The sequence below is a fragment of the Pangasianodon hypophthalmus genome, chromosome 3, assembly GCF_027358585.1.
Source record: "Pangasianodon hypophthalmus isolate fPanHyp1 chromosome 3, fPanHyp1.pri, whole genome shotgun sequence".
Lineage (NCBI taxonomy): Eukaryota > Metazoa > Chordata > Actinopteri > Siluriformes > Pangasiidae > Pangasianodon > Pangasianodon hypophthalmus.
This window is the reverse complement of record NC_069712.1, coordinates 21,671,329-21,687,985: the sequence shown is the minus strand read 5'-3', so window position 1 is coordinate 21,687,985 and position 16,657 is coordinate 21,671,329. Positions and strand designations below refer to the sequence as shown.

Genomic DNA, 16,657 nt, shown 5'->3' with positions numbered 1-16,657 from the left:
TTTCATGTAAAAATTCATGTATGGCCATATGAATTATATCTTTTGGTACACTAATATGTACATGCATGTCTTTCCCTGCATCAGTAATGTATCAGTAATGTGGCATTTCCACAGGTACTCAGTGCCACTTTCCAAAGCACTTCTGTCAGGGGAGTTTAGTAGAAGCGCCCCCAACTGCTAGCACCCTGGTTACTCAAGAGGTGGTTGCCAGCCACATGTCACAGTGGCTTTTTTTTTTTTTATCCTGCCATCTCTTTCCTTTCATCCCCTTCTCTGTCCTCCAGTCATTCCACCTCTCCCCTCCTTAACATATGTGACATGTCCCCATCCACGTGCCTTTGGATTAGGGGCTGAGATTGACAGGCTTTCCTCCATGGTGACAGCTGCTTGTGGGCTCTATGAGAGAAGGGGAAGAAGACAGAGACAGAGAGAGAGAGAGTGGGTGTGAGGATGAGTGAGTGAGTGAGTGAATGAATGGTGAAGGCCTTTCTCTTCTGAAGCATTCAGCATGGCCACCATTGTTAATCTGGTGATGTGGACTGTCAGCAACTGTTAATTTGAGCTGCCTGTGACCTACACGCTGTGTCACTATGGTGAAAATGAACCTTTTTGTGGCTTTGTTAGGTAGGAACAGTGTGGGATGTGTTGTGACAGGAGGCACATGTACGTGTGTATTTGATTTAGCACATCAACAGTGAGCGTGCTAAGACCAGATTTGTGTGTGTGATTGTTTTTATGCACCTGTGAAAACCAAATGCTTTTCCTTACATAGTGTCTATAATAAGTATAATGTTATATATCAGGGCTACATGATAACAATGTTAGATGTGATTAATTAAAGGGTAGACATTTTGGCGTTCCTTCAACCATTTTAGTGATCCCCCTCACTGTCCAGGTTGTGTGACTGTAGGTAGACCTGCAGCTCACAAGCTACACTTAGTTCCTGGTTGTTAGATGGACTTTGCAAGGCTTGCGCAGTAGGTTTAAAGAAGCTTCCCAATGTCTTCTTTTTCTCTGGAGTGCATTCAGCCTCAGCATCCTCAGTGGTCTGTCCTGGTGGTTCTGGAGGAGGGATCTACACAAAAAAGACAATAAAAACAAACTTAAGGAGTATCAGATCACTATAAATAAATAAATTAATTAATTATATGTTTTAATTAAGACTAAAGTATACAATTTTAATGTGTCTCTGCAAAGTGCAAAATATATAAGTATTATATATGTATTGTTATTGTAAAATCAGCCAGTGTTCCCTAATGTAACCATATACATTTTTTCTAGCTTTAGTTACTTTAGTTATTTTTAGCGTTACTTAGGTGTACAGCTCACCGTTGGCCCTGTGTACACACTGAGGCCATACACACATTGGGCACAGGTTCCCAACCCTGGTCCTGCACATTTTAGTGTTTTCCCTACCCACTTAAACTCAGGAACAGCTGTTAATTAGCTAATTAGTTCAATTATGTGTGTTGGGAGCATGGAAAACACTCAAATGACTCAAAACCTCGCTATGCTGTGTCACCCAGAAGAGCATGGGTTCCTGTTTGATTCTGGTTCCTCTCAAGGTTTCTTCTGTATGTCATCTCGGGGAGTTTTTTCTTGCCATCATTGCCTCTGGCTTCCTTATTAGGGATCTAAATCTATATCTGGATTTCTGTAAAGCTGCTTTATGACAATGTCCATTGTTAAAAGTGCTATATAAAAAATTTAATTGAGCGGAATTGAATTAAAATCTGCAAGATGGGGTACTCCAGCATCAGGGTTTTACACAATGCTGTTGTGTGCACCCAGTATGACACTGTTTGGAATTCAGTCACAGTAAAAATAGAGCGATAGAAACATATAGGGTTGTAACATAAATTTTGTAAAAGTAGAAATATTTTAAAAGTACCCTATATGGTGAAAGGTTTGTGGACACCTGACCATCACACCCATACCTGAGCCTTCCTCAAACAGTTGCCACAAAGTTGGCAGTACATAATTGTATAGGATGTCTTTGTATGCTGTAGCAGATATGCCCAAGCTGTTCCAGCATGACAATGCCCCTGTGCACAAAGCGAGGTCCATGAGGACATGTTTTGCCAAGGTTGGAGTGGAAGTGGCCTGAACAGAGCCCTCACCCCACTGAACCCCACTGAACCCTGCCAAACACCTTTAAGATGAATTGGAGCACCGTCTGTACGCTAGGCCACCTCACTTAACATCATATGGGTGTGATGGTCAGGTGTCCACAGACTTATGGCCATATAGTGTATTTTTTTTTGTCTTTACAAATTTATATTAATTAAAAAGCGTTCCACTCACAACTACTTTTGCAAGTAGCTACTATTAATGATAAAATCAGTGCATACAATAGGACAAAACTAAGCTGACCCCAGCATATGACCCTGTTTGTTCATACTGTACACAACAAAATAATTAATTGCATTATTATTTTTTTGTTTGCACTGTGCGCTGACAGACGCTGGATAGCAAAGAACACAAACAGCTTGTTAATCACTTTCTAACTTTCATTAAGATTAAAGTTGTTTCTAAAAGTGTTTCCTCTTTTGGCCAAAAACAGTGCATTCATAAACAAATGTGAATGAAATCATTTTGTAATAGTCAGTGAATAAAGCAAAAAATGGCCACAATGAAAAGACTATTTAAATTGGCAGAGATTAGCTTAAAACCGAAGCTACCCTGATTGTTGTGGAAGTTTACATATTAATTACATAGTATAACAGAAAGTAAGTTTGTAAATTGTTTTATATTTTTAAAAGATATGCTTATTCTAAGGTAAAATGTTTGGAAGAGGGACAGCACCTTTAAGAGTCAGTTCTGTCATTTTGTTTCACTATGCCTTGTTCTTGTTCCTGTTCTACTTTCACTTCTTTATCAGAAAACATGCAATCATTATCTGGAGACATATCACAAGGAATGCTGTAAAGCAATTACAGTATTTCCATCTGCTTGTTCCATTGAGAATTTGTCATTTAAATAAATCTACTTTTTCGTCTCTTTCTTTCTAAAAAGTAAGCTCCTATTTATTTTGTACTGAGAATAGTCACTGGTGTATCTTAAACCCCATGTTGTGTATGTTTGTTTTTCTGTGTGTGAAAAGATAAGGAGTGAAAAGTTCAGCCGTTCGTTTTGTTTATGTTGAGGCCTTCCACTTGCTCTTTTCCATGCCTATTCCTTCACCTTATTTGGAAAGTAAATATTGAATCGGAATCGCTGTCTTTAGAATAATATTCATTCCTGTAGCATACATTCCTCATATTTTTTCAATTATGATTTCATTGTTATTGAAGAACATGATATCTTGAATATGTAGCTTTTTTCCCCCACTACGCTTATGCAACAAAAGGCTGTATTCTGGTTTTTCACATCCTACTACAAGCAAAAAAAAAGATTTTTGAAAATCTAGGATATTACAATAGTCTGTGCTCCATGAAATTTTAAACTGTTCTTGCCAGTCAAAAAAAAAATGTGGAGCTGCTATTATTTTTTAATTGAACTGCCTGTATTTTGCAATGAAATTTTCTTTTAGACTTCTTTAATCTATTCCAGCAGTAACATAAATGATTTAAGGTTTATATTGAAGCATTATTTCTAACACGTTATTGCTTCTATACTAACAGCTCATTTACAGGGATTTGTATTCTGGACATGTCATATAAGTAAATAAACAGATTAAAAATGTGATGTTTAACAAAGAAAAACGAAGAATTATTGATGTGGTGAAATTTTTTTAGGAAAAATTTATTTAACATTTATGGAAGGAGGGTCAGGTGTCCATGCTTTGAAACAGACTTGGGATTCCCAGCATGGGAAAGTCTTCTTGACAGGGGAGACAAGCTGTGTTAAAGAGAGGCAGAGAGATGCTATGAATGTTTATCACAGCTATAACTTAAGTAATAACAGGAACTGACATGTTTCATGGATGCTACCAAACATTAACTCGAAACTGTTAAATGTGCAATATTTCATTCGTTAATAAATTAAACATTGTGATCATTGCCAAATTGCTGTGGTTTAAGTAGAATAACACATAAAGCACTCTCTCTGTGTCTCTCTTTTATTTAGATTTTGTTTATGCTTTCTAATGTATTATGTACTGAGAGTCTAAGCTAGGGGTTGTGTTCAAGCATTGGTTGCACTAGATAAGGTTGGAAAATGTGAACTGTACAGTAATGTACCATTGCAATTTAAAATATTATTGTTAGGGTTTACTTAAGGTGTACCTATTTTGCCTTGGAGTGAAAGAACCATAAATAACCATTACTATCTAAAGGAGGATTGATTGTGATTTAACTGTATACATATGTTCCATTTGTGTGTTTGTCTGTTTGAGAACATTTACTGTCTTGTCTGTTGCTTTTGCAAAACTCTTTGTGGTTTGAGTCTCCTTCTGTTTTGTGTCATGAAATGGAGAGCTAGCTTTCTTTTGGATATAATGTGTATATCTGTAGGACGAGCTAGCTTGCTTCTGTGCAGGGAGGCTGCTGTTACATTGATTGCACACAGTGTGATTGCTAAGGGTTTTCTTCACTTTCTGAACTGCCCTCTTTTTCCTCGTCTCTCTCTTTTGGAAAGCGTGCTGTATACGGTCTGTATAGGGAGGCTGCTTTTGGTGTGATCGTGACTGTAAAGAAACAAATCTGTTTCTGGTTCTATGATGTGCGTTATGCTCACCGCAAACCGGTGTTAGAAAAGAGCAGGGATAAAGTTTAATATGTGATGTTTCTCTATCTTAGGAAAAACTATTTCTGATGAATGTCACATGGCAACATGCACATAAACAGCTTCCTTAGGGCAGTAAAATGGCATTATAAGAAAATAGAATTTTCATGGTATTTCGGGCTGCATTAATTCACATCCTGATCAGGGCATTAGTTGTTCAGTAAAGTGAAGGGTCTGCTGTTCTCTCAGTGGTAGGTTTGTGTGTGTATGTGTGGTGGGGGTTGGTGGCAACTTGGCATTTGTCAGCTTTACTCTTCTGCTTCAAGTCCTGATTGATGGATCATCTCTACCCTCTTCTTTTTTCTTCCAAAAGGTTTTCCCCAGAAAAGGTCAGACACTTAAAACTATTTGCTTAACAGCATGTCATGTTCCCTTAGAAGACCAGCTAGGGAAAAGTGAGAGAGGCAGGAGGCTTACTTCAGGATGTGTGTGTGTGTGTCTTGGTGGGGACGAAATGTCCCCAGAAAAATTGGATCATCTGACACTTTTGACCTTGTGTCTTTTTTTTTCTACAAAAACTACAGCTTTTATTTTTACGAAAATGAAAAGAGCCAGAAGGTTTCTTTTTGGTTACTGAACTTAAGTGTAGGATTAGGTTTAGCTCTAGGCATTAATTTATAAGACAAGTTTGTGTGCATGTGCTTGTGTGTGCACCCACTTGAGCTTGTTTTGGTTGGTAATGAATGAGTGGGTACCAGCAGTGCACTACCGTGCCAGGCTTTGTGTCTGCTGTCTCTACAGGTTACACTCTTGTTTCAGACGCTGGCCATTAACCGAGGGGAGAATCTGAAGATTCTGTCAGTGAAGGTTAACATCCCCGACTGGGTGAAGGCTGACTTCTGTAGGTGGTGTGTCAACGTCAGGTCAGTGTCCCACCTCAAAAGTGTGCACATACATACTCGCATATGCGCACACACCGTCCTTTTCATTCTTATTTCTCTTCGTTTTGTAAACCGTCGCTTGCTATTTTTTCACATTGCTCGGTATGGTGAAACATTACCCAAGTGTTTGGCATTTTTTTAAACCTCTGCGTTCCACGCTTTCATGTTGTAAACACTTCTTTTTATTCTGTTGTAGTAGCTGCATTTGTGGCTTAACACTTTTCTTGGTTGCGTCAAACAAAATTTGATTTCCGTAGCAAAAATCACATACAGAGCTGAAGTATGACTAACACAGTAAGAACCACAAATCTCTTCCCAAATCTCTGGTGAAATGACCAAAAAATACTGTTCTGCAGTCTGCAAAAGGAAATCTGTCATAAAGTGATTATTGTGTATAAAACAATACGTGTGTGTGTTTGTGTTTGGCATGTTTTGTAGGTGGAGGCCAAAGGGGTTTGCACGTCCAGAGCTGATGAAAATTTTAAATAGTGCTGCAGAGGACTCCTACAAGAGACTTCTAATGCCCTTGCTCAGCAGAAGCTACAGGTATGCTCTCATCATTTTAAACAAAAATTGAAAAATAAGCTTATTTAAAGCTTTTAAATGAAAACTCCACCCTGAATGACAAGAATATTAATCGTTATAATTAATCAACGCGTGATCTTCAATGGCATCCAAGATTTATTTCGTAATGGAATTCTGAAGACTTTTTTAGTTTAAAATTCTTTCATCAACATGTCGCTCTAAAGTATTTTCACTTTGGTTATTGGTTTTGGTTACACTGGTTAAGGTTACCCACAATGCCACTGAACTCCCTGCTTTGCTTCATTTCTACCTAAAAAGACTGATGCAGCAGCGATTTAGTCCTTTAGTTTGATCAGCTCTCTCACCTCATCACCTGCACGCACTAATCAAACAGATCAATTTCCAAAGCTCCAACTAATGCTAATAAAGCCTCCAGCAGCGTTGTGCTTACCATGTTATAAATCACTAACTAGCCGAGTCTCTGCCATAATTCAGCACAACTTTGTTGTATAGCTGCAATGCATTCTGGAACTTTAAGTCTAATGTTTGCTGTCTCTACTAGTTCTGTGTTGGATTTCTCATTAATATGGCATTGAATGTCACAGGAGCATAGTACAAGGAAATTATGGTTTTAGGATCTAAAAGCAAAAGATAATCGAAATTTTTTCTCCTATTAAACTCCATTATAATTGTGCTAGCAATGTCCCTCTGTGATGTCAGAGCTTCTGACAGGGGTAATGTAAATACAGCACCAACGAATACATTAGCACCAGACTCGCTAAGCACAGCCCAAGTATTTCAGTATAAATATGTTTAATGCATTTCAGGGTGGAGGGTTCCTTTAACTTCAGAAGTGCATATCATGTATTGAATTTCTTCTTTTCTCCCTCATTTCTGCTTTCTCTCCCCCCCTCTGTCTCAGGACCAAGCTGACCTCCGGTGCGGAGAAGGAGTCCGTTGCTATGTTCGTACGCAATCTCCGGCAGCGGCTGTTGGTGTGCCCTGTGCGCGGGCGTGTCCTCATGGGTGTAGATCCTGGATATCGCCATGGCTGCAAATTGGCAATCCTCTCACCCACCAGTAAGACTACACTGTGCTGCTGATGTCTGCTTTCCTAAATTATATATTTTTAAGTCTTAAAATGGCGAATTTGTTTGTTTTTAGAGAACATGGAAATGTTCAGTGCATATATGTTTGTGCTATGTGTTTTGTTGTTTTTGGAAGAACTCTGGGGCATGATTTTTTAAGGCTTACAGTTGAGAAATGGAAATGGAATTTTCCACATTTGAAAATAAGCCAAGATATACCTTTTTCCATCTCTTTTGTTAGTATTCAAATGTATTTGAGGTTTATACATTGTACACTGTGCAGGCCACTCATATTCTTTCACTAGCCATGTCTTTATGGACCTCACTTCGTGTACATGGGCATGAACAGGTTTGGGCCTCTTAGTTCCAGTGAAGGGAAATCTTAATGCCACAGTATACAAATACATTCTGTGCTGTGCTTCCAATTTTGTGGCAGCAGTTTGGGGACGAACCACATATGGGTGTGATGGTCAGGTATCTACGTATATAGCCATACAGTGTATTTAAACGCATCTTTAATATATAAAATTATATTCAAAGGCACCTATAAATTACATATACATCATGTAAATAAATGCTTTATTTAATACTTTGGTTTTAGATATATTTTTTATTAAATTCAGGCATTAAATTTTTCAATCATATGTATCAATATGTTTGTAAATGATCATGGTAATTAGTATTATCTTTAAGACTGATGTCAGTGTCCATGAACTGAATAGTTGTTGAGATAATTTTGAAATGGTTAGAAATGTAAAGCTTTTCCCTGGCATTTTGAACAGTAGTATTTGATTAGCTAGCATGATGGGCATGCACACTGTACTGTCTCTGTGGGCGGGGCTCCACGCTGGGCACGGTGCATGGTCACCTCGCAGGTGGCTGATCGGCCTGGTGGGTGTGTGTCATTTGGCTTCACCATGCTTTGCCGTCTGCCCTGTAGCAGCACCACATGGATCTACACACTTCGTGCCAGACTCAGCTTGACCGTGACAGGTCTGTGGGTGTGTCATCAAACAGACTTCTGCTCTCTGACGGTGTCCAGTAGGATTAGCCTCTCTCAAGCAGGAGTGTATAGAGCAGTGGTGCTGTCTGTCCTGGAGGGATGAGGGCAATCCCTGGACTAGGAAGAGTAGAACAGATAGAAGAAAGATCTTTTGTGAGACCATTTTTTAAATTTAAATTTACCATCTCTCCTACTGGGTTCATACTCTTGTTTTCTTTCTTTTTTTTTTTCTTTGTCTTTGTGTCTTCTCAGGTCAGATCCTGCACACGGATGTGGTGTACCTGCATGGCTCAGGCAGGAATAGAGAGGCTGACAAACTCCGCCACCTCATGCTTAAACATAGGTACTACAATTCAGAAAACTCTTACTGACAGGAGCCACCACTCTTATCCTTAGCTTTTTTTTTTTTTGCCTATGCTCATCTCTATAATCTGGATGAAGTACACAGGCTTTTTCACAGCCTATTTATAACCTGAATATTTGTATGTATGATGAGTGAAGTCTGTCATTGTTTAAAACGCAGCGTTGTTCTTTTTTTAGCAGCATTGCTGTAATGAACGTGAAAATTTTGGAAAAAGACAACTGAAAACATTGCTGTGCAAAAGTCTTAGGCACTCATTAATACATTTATACATTTTGTTTTAATGTTTATTCTATTTCTTCTGCCTTAGTGTGAGTGGAAAAGATTTAGTTGTCTTTCCAAAAAAATCTGAGTAACTGTGACAAGTTCTTCAAAATTCTTGGAAAAACTTACCAGCCATTTTCTTATAAAACTGCATGACAGTGTACCAATGAGAACTGATGCAGATTTAAAGGCAGAGGGTGGTCATACCAAATACAGATTTGATGTTCCTAAGACTTTTACATGGTATTATATTTTTGGAGATGATTGACTTCCCCTAATCTACATTATATGGCCAAAAGTATGTGGACACCTGACCATCACACCCATATATGAGGCTTCCCCAAACTCTTGCCACAAAAGTAGAAGCACACAATTGTATAGAATGTCTTTGTATGCTGTAGTATTATGAAATTCCTTTCAATGGAATTAAGGGACCCAAGTCTGTTCCAGCATGACCATGTCTCTGCACAAAGCGAAGTCCATGAAGACATGAATTGCGAAGTTTGGTGTAGAAGACCTTGAGTGTCCTGCACAGAGCCCTGACCTCAACCCCACTGAACACCTTTGGAATGAATTGGAACGCTGACCACACACCAGGCCTCCTCAGCTGACATCAGTGCCTGACCTCACTAATGCTCTTGTGGCTGAATTCCCCACAGCCATGCTCTAAAATCTAGGGGAAATTCTTCCCAGAAGACTGGAGATTATTATAATAGCAAAGGGGGAATTGATATTCAACAAGCACATATGGGTGTGATGGTCAGGTGTCCACAAACTTTTGGCCATATAGTGTATGATGTGAGAGACAATATATTTGATTGATGTGCAAGTGAATGAGTAAAGTGTCAGTCAGATGATGCATATACTTACAGTATTGGATGAGAAGTCTTTGTCATACTGTATGTAGTTGACTAGACAAACTCATTTATTGCCATTTTCTAGAATATTGGTTGTTATGTCCCCATATTTATTATAAATCCATCTATTTATTGGAATGTAGTCACTCAACAGAATCTGGTTTATAAAATGTTTAGGCAGCATAAAGAGACAAATACATGAAAGTCCAACAGAAACCCTTAACTTAAACACACGTGTGAAACTTATTTTTCTAAGGACCACTTGCATTAACAAGATTTTGACATTTCCCTCCTTCACCCCCTCAAATCCAGCTGCCAGACTGTTGTCATAGGAAATGGCACAGCATGCAGAGAGACTGAGTCTTTCTTTGCTGATCTCATCAAAAGTGGCTTTTTCAAACCTTTGGATGTGTCCTACTGGTAAGTGTGGAAATGTACTACTTGCCCTTAAACAATGACCCAGTGTCAGTTTGGTTGTTTCTGCTTAGAAAGTGTCATATAAGAACTGCTGCAGGAGAGCTGATCTTAATCTGGTAATAAAAAACAGCACTTATGTAAAGCTCAGCGTCAACCTTTATTTGTTTGAAGTGAAGTCAAGTTCTTCCTAGAATCTTGTGCAAGTACAAACTGAAAGTTGGAAATGCACGATCAATAAACTCCCAGTGGCAGGAAAATAACAACTATGGAACATGTGGGAGTAGAGGAAATAAAGATGGTCTGCAGTGTGTAAGCCTTGTGGATTTTAAATATCTGGACCTTGTTTGACTGTCTTTAATTAAAAACAAATATTTCTCACCACCCTTTAAACCAAAACTCGTCCAACATGCTCTCGTCCAACTCAAATATCAGCTGGATTTGGGATCGTCTCATTCTCTATCTAGCCAGACCTGTGTTTGTTGACTTTTGGTTCAGACTGGAGGCCTGCCCAGAACCGCTCTGAAGTGGCCGTCTATGGAGTGCAGCAATGGTGGTTTTTGGTATTGCTCACATCTCTCAGTGTAGCTTGGAGAGGTCTGCCTTAGTAATTCTCAGCGAAGCACAGTGCGTCAAACCTGACATCCATGGCACTCCACAAGTGGATCCATTTCAACCTCCATTCTAAAATGGAAGCAGAAGATTTGAGATCTCTACAAAACCAACACTGCATCTGCTGTCAGACACTGGGTGCCCATGCTTTAGCACAGTTTCTGGTCCTGATAGAGACAGCCAAGTGTTCCTGAAAGCAAAGTGCTAGTTGAAATAAATCATACAGATTGAATTTCTTATTCAGCAGCATATGCTCTGTTATTCAAGAATGCTGCTGTTTCAGCTTTTACGACAGTCAGGGTCAAGAACTGAAAACATATAAAGCAGATTTTCTCTAAAAAGATTAATAGAAGTGTGAATTTGTAATGTTTTCTTTAACCATAGTCTATTTTTTAATAAACGATACAGTACAGCCTTGGTTAGTTTTCGGAGCAAAGTATATGTTGAATAGTGTAATGAAATCCTTATGTTTGGTGATTTTTGTTTCATTGTGCAGCTTTATTTATTTATTTATCTATTTATTTATCTATTTATTTATTTATTGGGTCAGCACCCACATAAATGCACAAAGCATACATACACACAGCGCAAGTCTGTATCGTTTGCAGGAATACATTGCAGGGATACATTTATTTTCTTATGAGCGCCCTTATATTATTTAAATATATATGTTATATATGTTTTTCTTCTTTCCCCCATTCCACTTAGTTAATCAGTGAATGGTTATTTCAGCCAGCACACCAAGTAACATGATAGACATGCTTTCATCAGCTTTTGTCCCTGGCCCATGTTGACCTTGTTATTTTGAAATTCATCTGCTCTTTCTAGTGTGTTGTGGTTCTCAGGGGCCTGAAATCGACACATTCCTATTGGAAAGTGTCTCCTCTTTTGCCAAGTTTTTCTATTAGTATATTTTTCTGTAATTAATCTAATAAATAAAGGGGCTGATTCTGTACATTTTTGAACTTCAGGGGTATTGCTTGTTGTTTTTAGATATCCTTGTCTTGACTTTGCAAAGCGTCAAGTTAAATCAGACCAGGACATTTATATTGCTTCTTCATTTTGGAGCTCTGCATTAAAAGCTCGTATTTAAGATATATGTTGAATTATTAGTATTGGGGAGTATACAAAACGAAACGCGTGTTTTGGAGCTTTGAAATATTTTGGAAGTGTTAACACTAGTGTATATGTATATATATATATATATATATATATATATATATATATATATATATATATATATATATATATGTGTGTATATATATATATGTATATATATATATATATATATATATATATATATATATATATATATATATATATATATATATATATATATATATACTTATGTTTGGTACATTTGCGCTTTGGACAGTGTCTCTAAGCATGTTTTCTTTAAAACACATTTTCTGCTCTTTCCAACTTAATTAAACCTCTGGGTTCATTTGCACCATCTGCTTTTTGTCTGTGCACGCTCCTGATGAAAAGCCCTCCTGGTGTCTTCTCCCCTCATCCTTCTTTCCCTTTCTGTCCCCTCATTCCTGCCAGCCTGCTCTCTTCTTCTTTTCTGCCTGACTGCTCCTGCGCACTGACAGTCAGAGCCAGTAGCACACATGTAACCAACAGCGTGTGGGTGAATTGCCTTGTGCTCATTGTGGTTCTGCTACTCCCATTACAGTCAAATATTGCCACGTTTTCACGCTTATGTGCCCGTTGCCATTTTGTTAACGCCATCCAACACTTTCTTTAACATTTTAGAAACATTCTTTTTCTGAAACTTGTCTATGCCTCAACCCCATCTGGAATTCATGCCATCGTTATCATGGGAAATAAGTATAGACCCATGAAGCTATAGTCTAAGCACAGCCTGGCAAAGTATTATACAAACTATCACACTTCAGTAATGGAAAAAGAATGGCTCGTGGCTTACTCTCAACGTGAAGTGTTATTGGTATAAACCAATTTGCAGAGTTTATATTGTTGACCACCCACTATGTTGCAACTAAAATAAAAAAGATTCACAATCTACAGTGCTGTGCAAAAGTCTTAGGCACATCTAATGAAATTTTGTAAAGCAAAGATAATGAAATTAATTACTATAATGAGCAATAAACAGGAGTTAAACCTAATTATAATTTGCTCTTGAGTTGTAGAGTGCACAAATTGTCTTGGGTACAATGTTGTGCAGTTTTCTAAGCAAATTTGGCTGGTAGGTTGATCCAGGAATCTTGGAAAACCTGCCATAGTTCTTCTGGGAAAACCTCCGTGATGTTTTTAACCCAAAAAAGTGGTCCATTACTTAACAAAACTAATTTTTTTTTTGTGACACTGAATATTTATTTGAGATATAGTATTATTCCTTTCTTGTAAAACTTTAATGCAGTAAGCAAAAAATAAGCATGTAAGAGGATATATATATATATATATATATATATATATATATATATATATATATATATATATATATATATATATATATATATATATATATATAACAAAAAAGTGTATACATTTATACTTTTTTTTTTCTTGAAACAAAGTATAAAATTACAATCAGGTCAGAAACACTGAACATGGTACCAAAACATACAGTACGTATTAAGTATATATACGTAGCAAGACTTTGGTATTAATATTTTTATATCAACTGTAGTAGAATTTAATTCAGTGGTTTTTATTAAGTAAATTATTTATTATGAAACATGGAGATATTTATTTCACATTTAAGGAAAGAGTCTTCTGTGTCAGTCCTTTAGAAGTTTCCTGCTACAGGAGAGTCTTCAGGCAGAGGACTTTGCGGTTTCATGGTAATATAACAAAATGCATTTTTTGTCTTATTTACTTCAAGAGGAAAAGGAGAGGCTGGTGAAGGAACGTCTTTTAACACTGTAAGTGATAACAGGAGCTAACTTGCGGATGTTCCACAAAATTAAAAGTAATTCTACACGGATAAAATATGATGCATCATCCTTTAATTAAGTGGAAAATGCAACCAAATCCACTTTGTGTCAGGCCACATCACACCACCCTGTTGATTATTTTCGTGTGGCATCATGCCCTGTCATGTTTATTCCTCACTTCATTGAGCCATGCTGAGGAGTGGTTTGGTTAGGAGTGTTTAAAGAAATGTTTCTAAGGTCAAGGACAACTGTCCGTTTACTCACTTCCCTTTACGACGAACAGATCCATGGTAGACATTCAAAAGTAAATAAATCCAGGATGACCATTTAAAGAATGACCTTTCCTGTCATGGTGTATCACCAGAGTTTTCACAGGAATGAGCATGAATGAGAAGAATTTCCTTCTGATGTGTAGTGGTAGTCGCTATCAAAGTTTTGCTTCTCTGTAATATATTTCTTGCTGTATGTGGTTAAAAAGCAAGTACAGGGAAACTATAATTGTAAACTAAATTTTGGGAAAAAATGGAATGCTTTTCAAACACTACTTTAGTAATCGTCTTCTCAGTTGATTTATAGTCTTGCATATTCGTAATGCCGTAGTGCAGCACTGCTTACTTCTGTTCCTTCATGCTGACTGTGCGTCTTGCTCCTGAGGTAAAGATGACATATATGCTGTTTAACAGGAAAGCCTAGAGTGATATCTCCAACTGATCATGTCAGTTTGGCTATCAGAGCAGTGATGGTGATACAGCGCCTTGGCCGCTGACCACTCACACTGCGCTTTCAGCAATGCTAGCAGAGGAGAAAAAAAACCTCAGGCTGATCTCCTGCCACAAGCTGGCTCGTCACTGACCATTAGCTTCAGTCTGTGTAACAAAGATGTGTCACAGTAGTTCTCCCAGCGGTCCTCTGCTCCCGTTTGTTTTTTTTGTCTCCTTTTCATTTTACCATTTCCTAACAATCCCACTCATTTCCCAATATCTCTCTCTTATTTTAATTTTTAAAAGATTGCCTCAAATCGGTTAAACATTTCAACTGGAATAACTGACATTTTGCAAAGCAAAGAGGTTCAGTGGTTCAGTGCTAGTATACATCTTGCCAAATGCTTAAAGTTGAGGTGAATTCTGAAGAATTCAGCCAAGTGAGTGAGTTAGTGCATGGTTAGACAGTTCTAAGCAAAAGCCTTCATTAAAGAACGGTGGCAGTAGCATTGCTGCCTCACTGATCCCAGAGTCCACAGTTTGATTCCGAGCTGTGGTTAGTGTGTGTGTGTGTGTGTGTGTGTGTGTGTGTGGAGTTTTGTGTGTTCTTCCTGGGTTTGTGTAGGTTTCCTCTGGGTTCTCCAGTTTCCTCCCACTGTCCAAATACATCTAGGTAGTTGGATTGGTGATGCTAAATTGCCCGTAGTTGTGAATGAGTGTGTGGATGTGTGTGCATTGATGGACTGTGTCCTGTGATGGACGGGGTGAATTCTCTCTCCTTGCGCTTAGTGTTCAGTGATTGGACTCGGATCCACCGCGACCCTCACCAGGGGTTAAAGCGCTTACTGAAGATGAATGAATAATGAATTCATTCATATAATGAAGGTCCCACCAAAAAGTTAGTATTACGTAATACCATTCTCAGTGTTTAAGGGGCCAAAACTTATTTGTTCCTAGTTATAATTAATTCACATTTGCATATGTCTACCTACATTCACCTTTACATTTACCTGTTACATTTGCATTACCTACATTTCTATTACTTTTCTCACAGCATCTCTGCAGATTACAATGTTAACAGGAAACCTTGCATTACTGAGTGCTGAGTATTTTTTGATAACTGCGAATGAAGAATTCTGTTCAGTAGGGAAATTTAGCTGCATTTTTACATTAAAATCATAGTGGTGTGTCTCCCTGTGTGTTTTTCCCGTAATGGTATTCAGAACTGCTTCTTGATGTCCGTGCGATTGCTGGTGGTCTTGCTGACGACGGTTTTTTTTTTTTTTTTTTTTTTTTTTTTTGTGCTCTCGTCATTTTGTTTTGTTTTGTTCCAGTGAAGTCTGTCTTCAGGTAATTAACGCTCTTGGATTCTGGCCTGCTCTTGGTAGAATGAGATCATTCATGTCTGCAAGGCCTTGGATGATGAGTATTTGGCATCAGTGAAATTCGTCTCTAGAACAGTGGAGGATTCTGGGTAGGGTGATTAGGTCAGTAAGGGATGGAGGATAATTATAGTCACATGCCTGAAGATATAGGCTCAGTTGAAGGTTGCATGTCTGAATTAGAAAGGACAGCCAATTCAGGAGTTCCTCAAGAAACGGTCATGCTCTCTACTGCTTAAAACTTGTTTTACTGTTTTAAGTCATTTCGAGAGCTCAGCTCGGCTTGGCACATCACCCGTAATCATCCATGTTGTCACTATTTCCACCACCAAGTGAGCCATATTTAAGTGTTCGTGCTGAATTCTTTACCCTTCTTACCTAGGTACAGTGTGAGTCAAGCCACGAAATATGAGTTGAGCTAAATATAGTGCAGACCATTGATTGATCAAACATGGTCACAAAGACTTCCTCCTGATTAATGTTTCTGACTGCACTTGCTCCTCTACCAGCACGAAAGCCTTCAGTAGTAGGCTAGTGTAGGATCTGCCAAAGTTTCTAGCTATTTTATACAGTCCTTTTTCTGGTGAATTTAAGAGACCAGTCATTTAAATAATGTAAGCAGTAATGTGTAAACAGTCAGTTTTATTTATTTACCCACAGCAATGATTTCATATTGCCGTGTAGCTTGATCGTATATTTCCTCACCGTGATCCAAATAAAACGTAGTGGAGCTGAACGCCCTACCTAGTGTCCTCACAAATTGTGTCTGTGCGCACGTGCGTGCACGTGTGTGCGTGCGTGCTAATTTTACCACATCAGAAATAACTAATATGTTTCTTATAATATTTTTCTCCTAAGTTACAAGTCCTGCTTCCTGTTCTCTGTTTGTGTATGAATTTTATTTAAAATATTATTCAAGTTTGTTTTTCATTTTTTGTTTTAAT

The 16,657-nt window shown here is 38.0% G+C and overlaps 1 protein-coding gene across 1 annotated transcript in view; it reads left to right on the top strand.

The window, feature by feature from the left end:
- srbd1 (S1 RNA binding domain 1) overlaps positions 1-16,657 on the top strand; it is a 54,410-nt gene that overhangs the window by 5,840 nt on the left and 31,913 nt on the right. Inside the window, exons 9-13 of the mRNA XM_026943393.3 lie at positions 5,485-5,588; positions 6,045-6,152; positions 7,054-7,211; positions 8,475-8,565; positions 10,017-10,124. Coding sequence (XP_026799194.3) covers positions 5,485-5,588; positions 6,045-6,152; positions 7,054-7,211; positions 8,475-8,565; positions 10,017-10,124 — 569 coding nt within the window. The remainder of the gene's footprint in view (positions 1-5,484; positions 5,589-6,044; positions 6,153-7,053; positions 7,212-8,474; positions 8,566-10,016; positions 10,125-16,657) is intronic.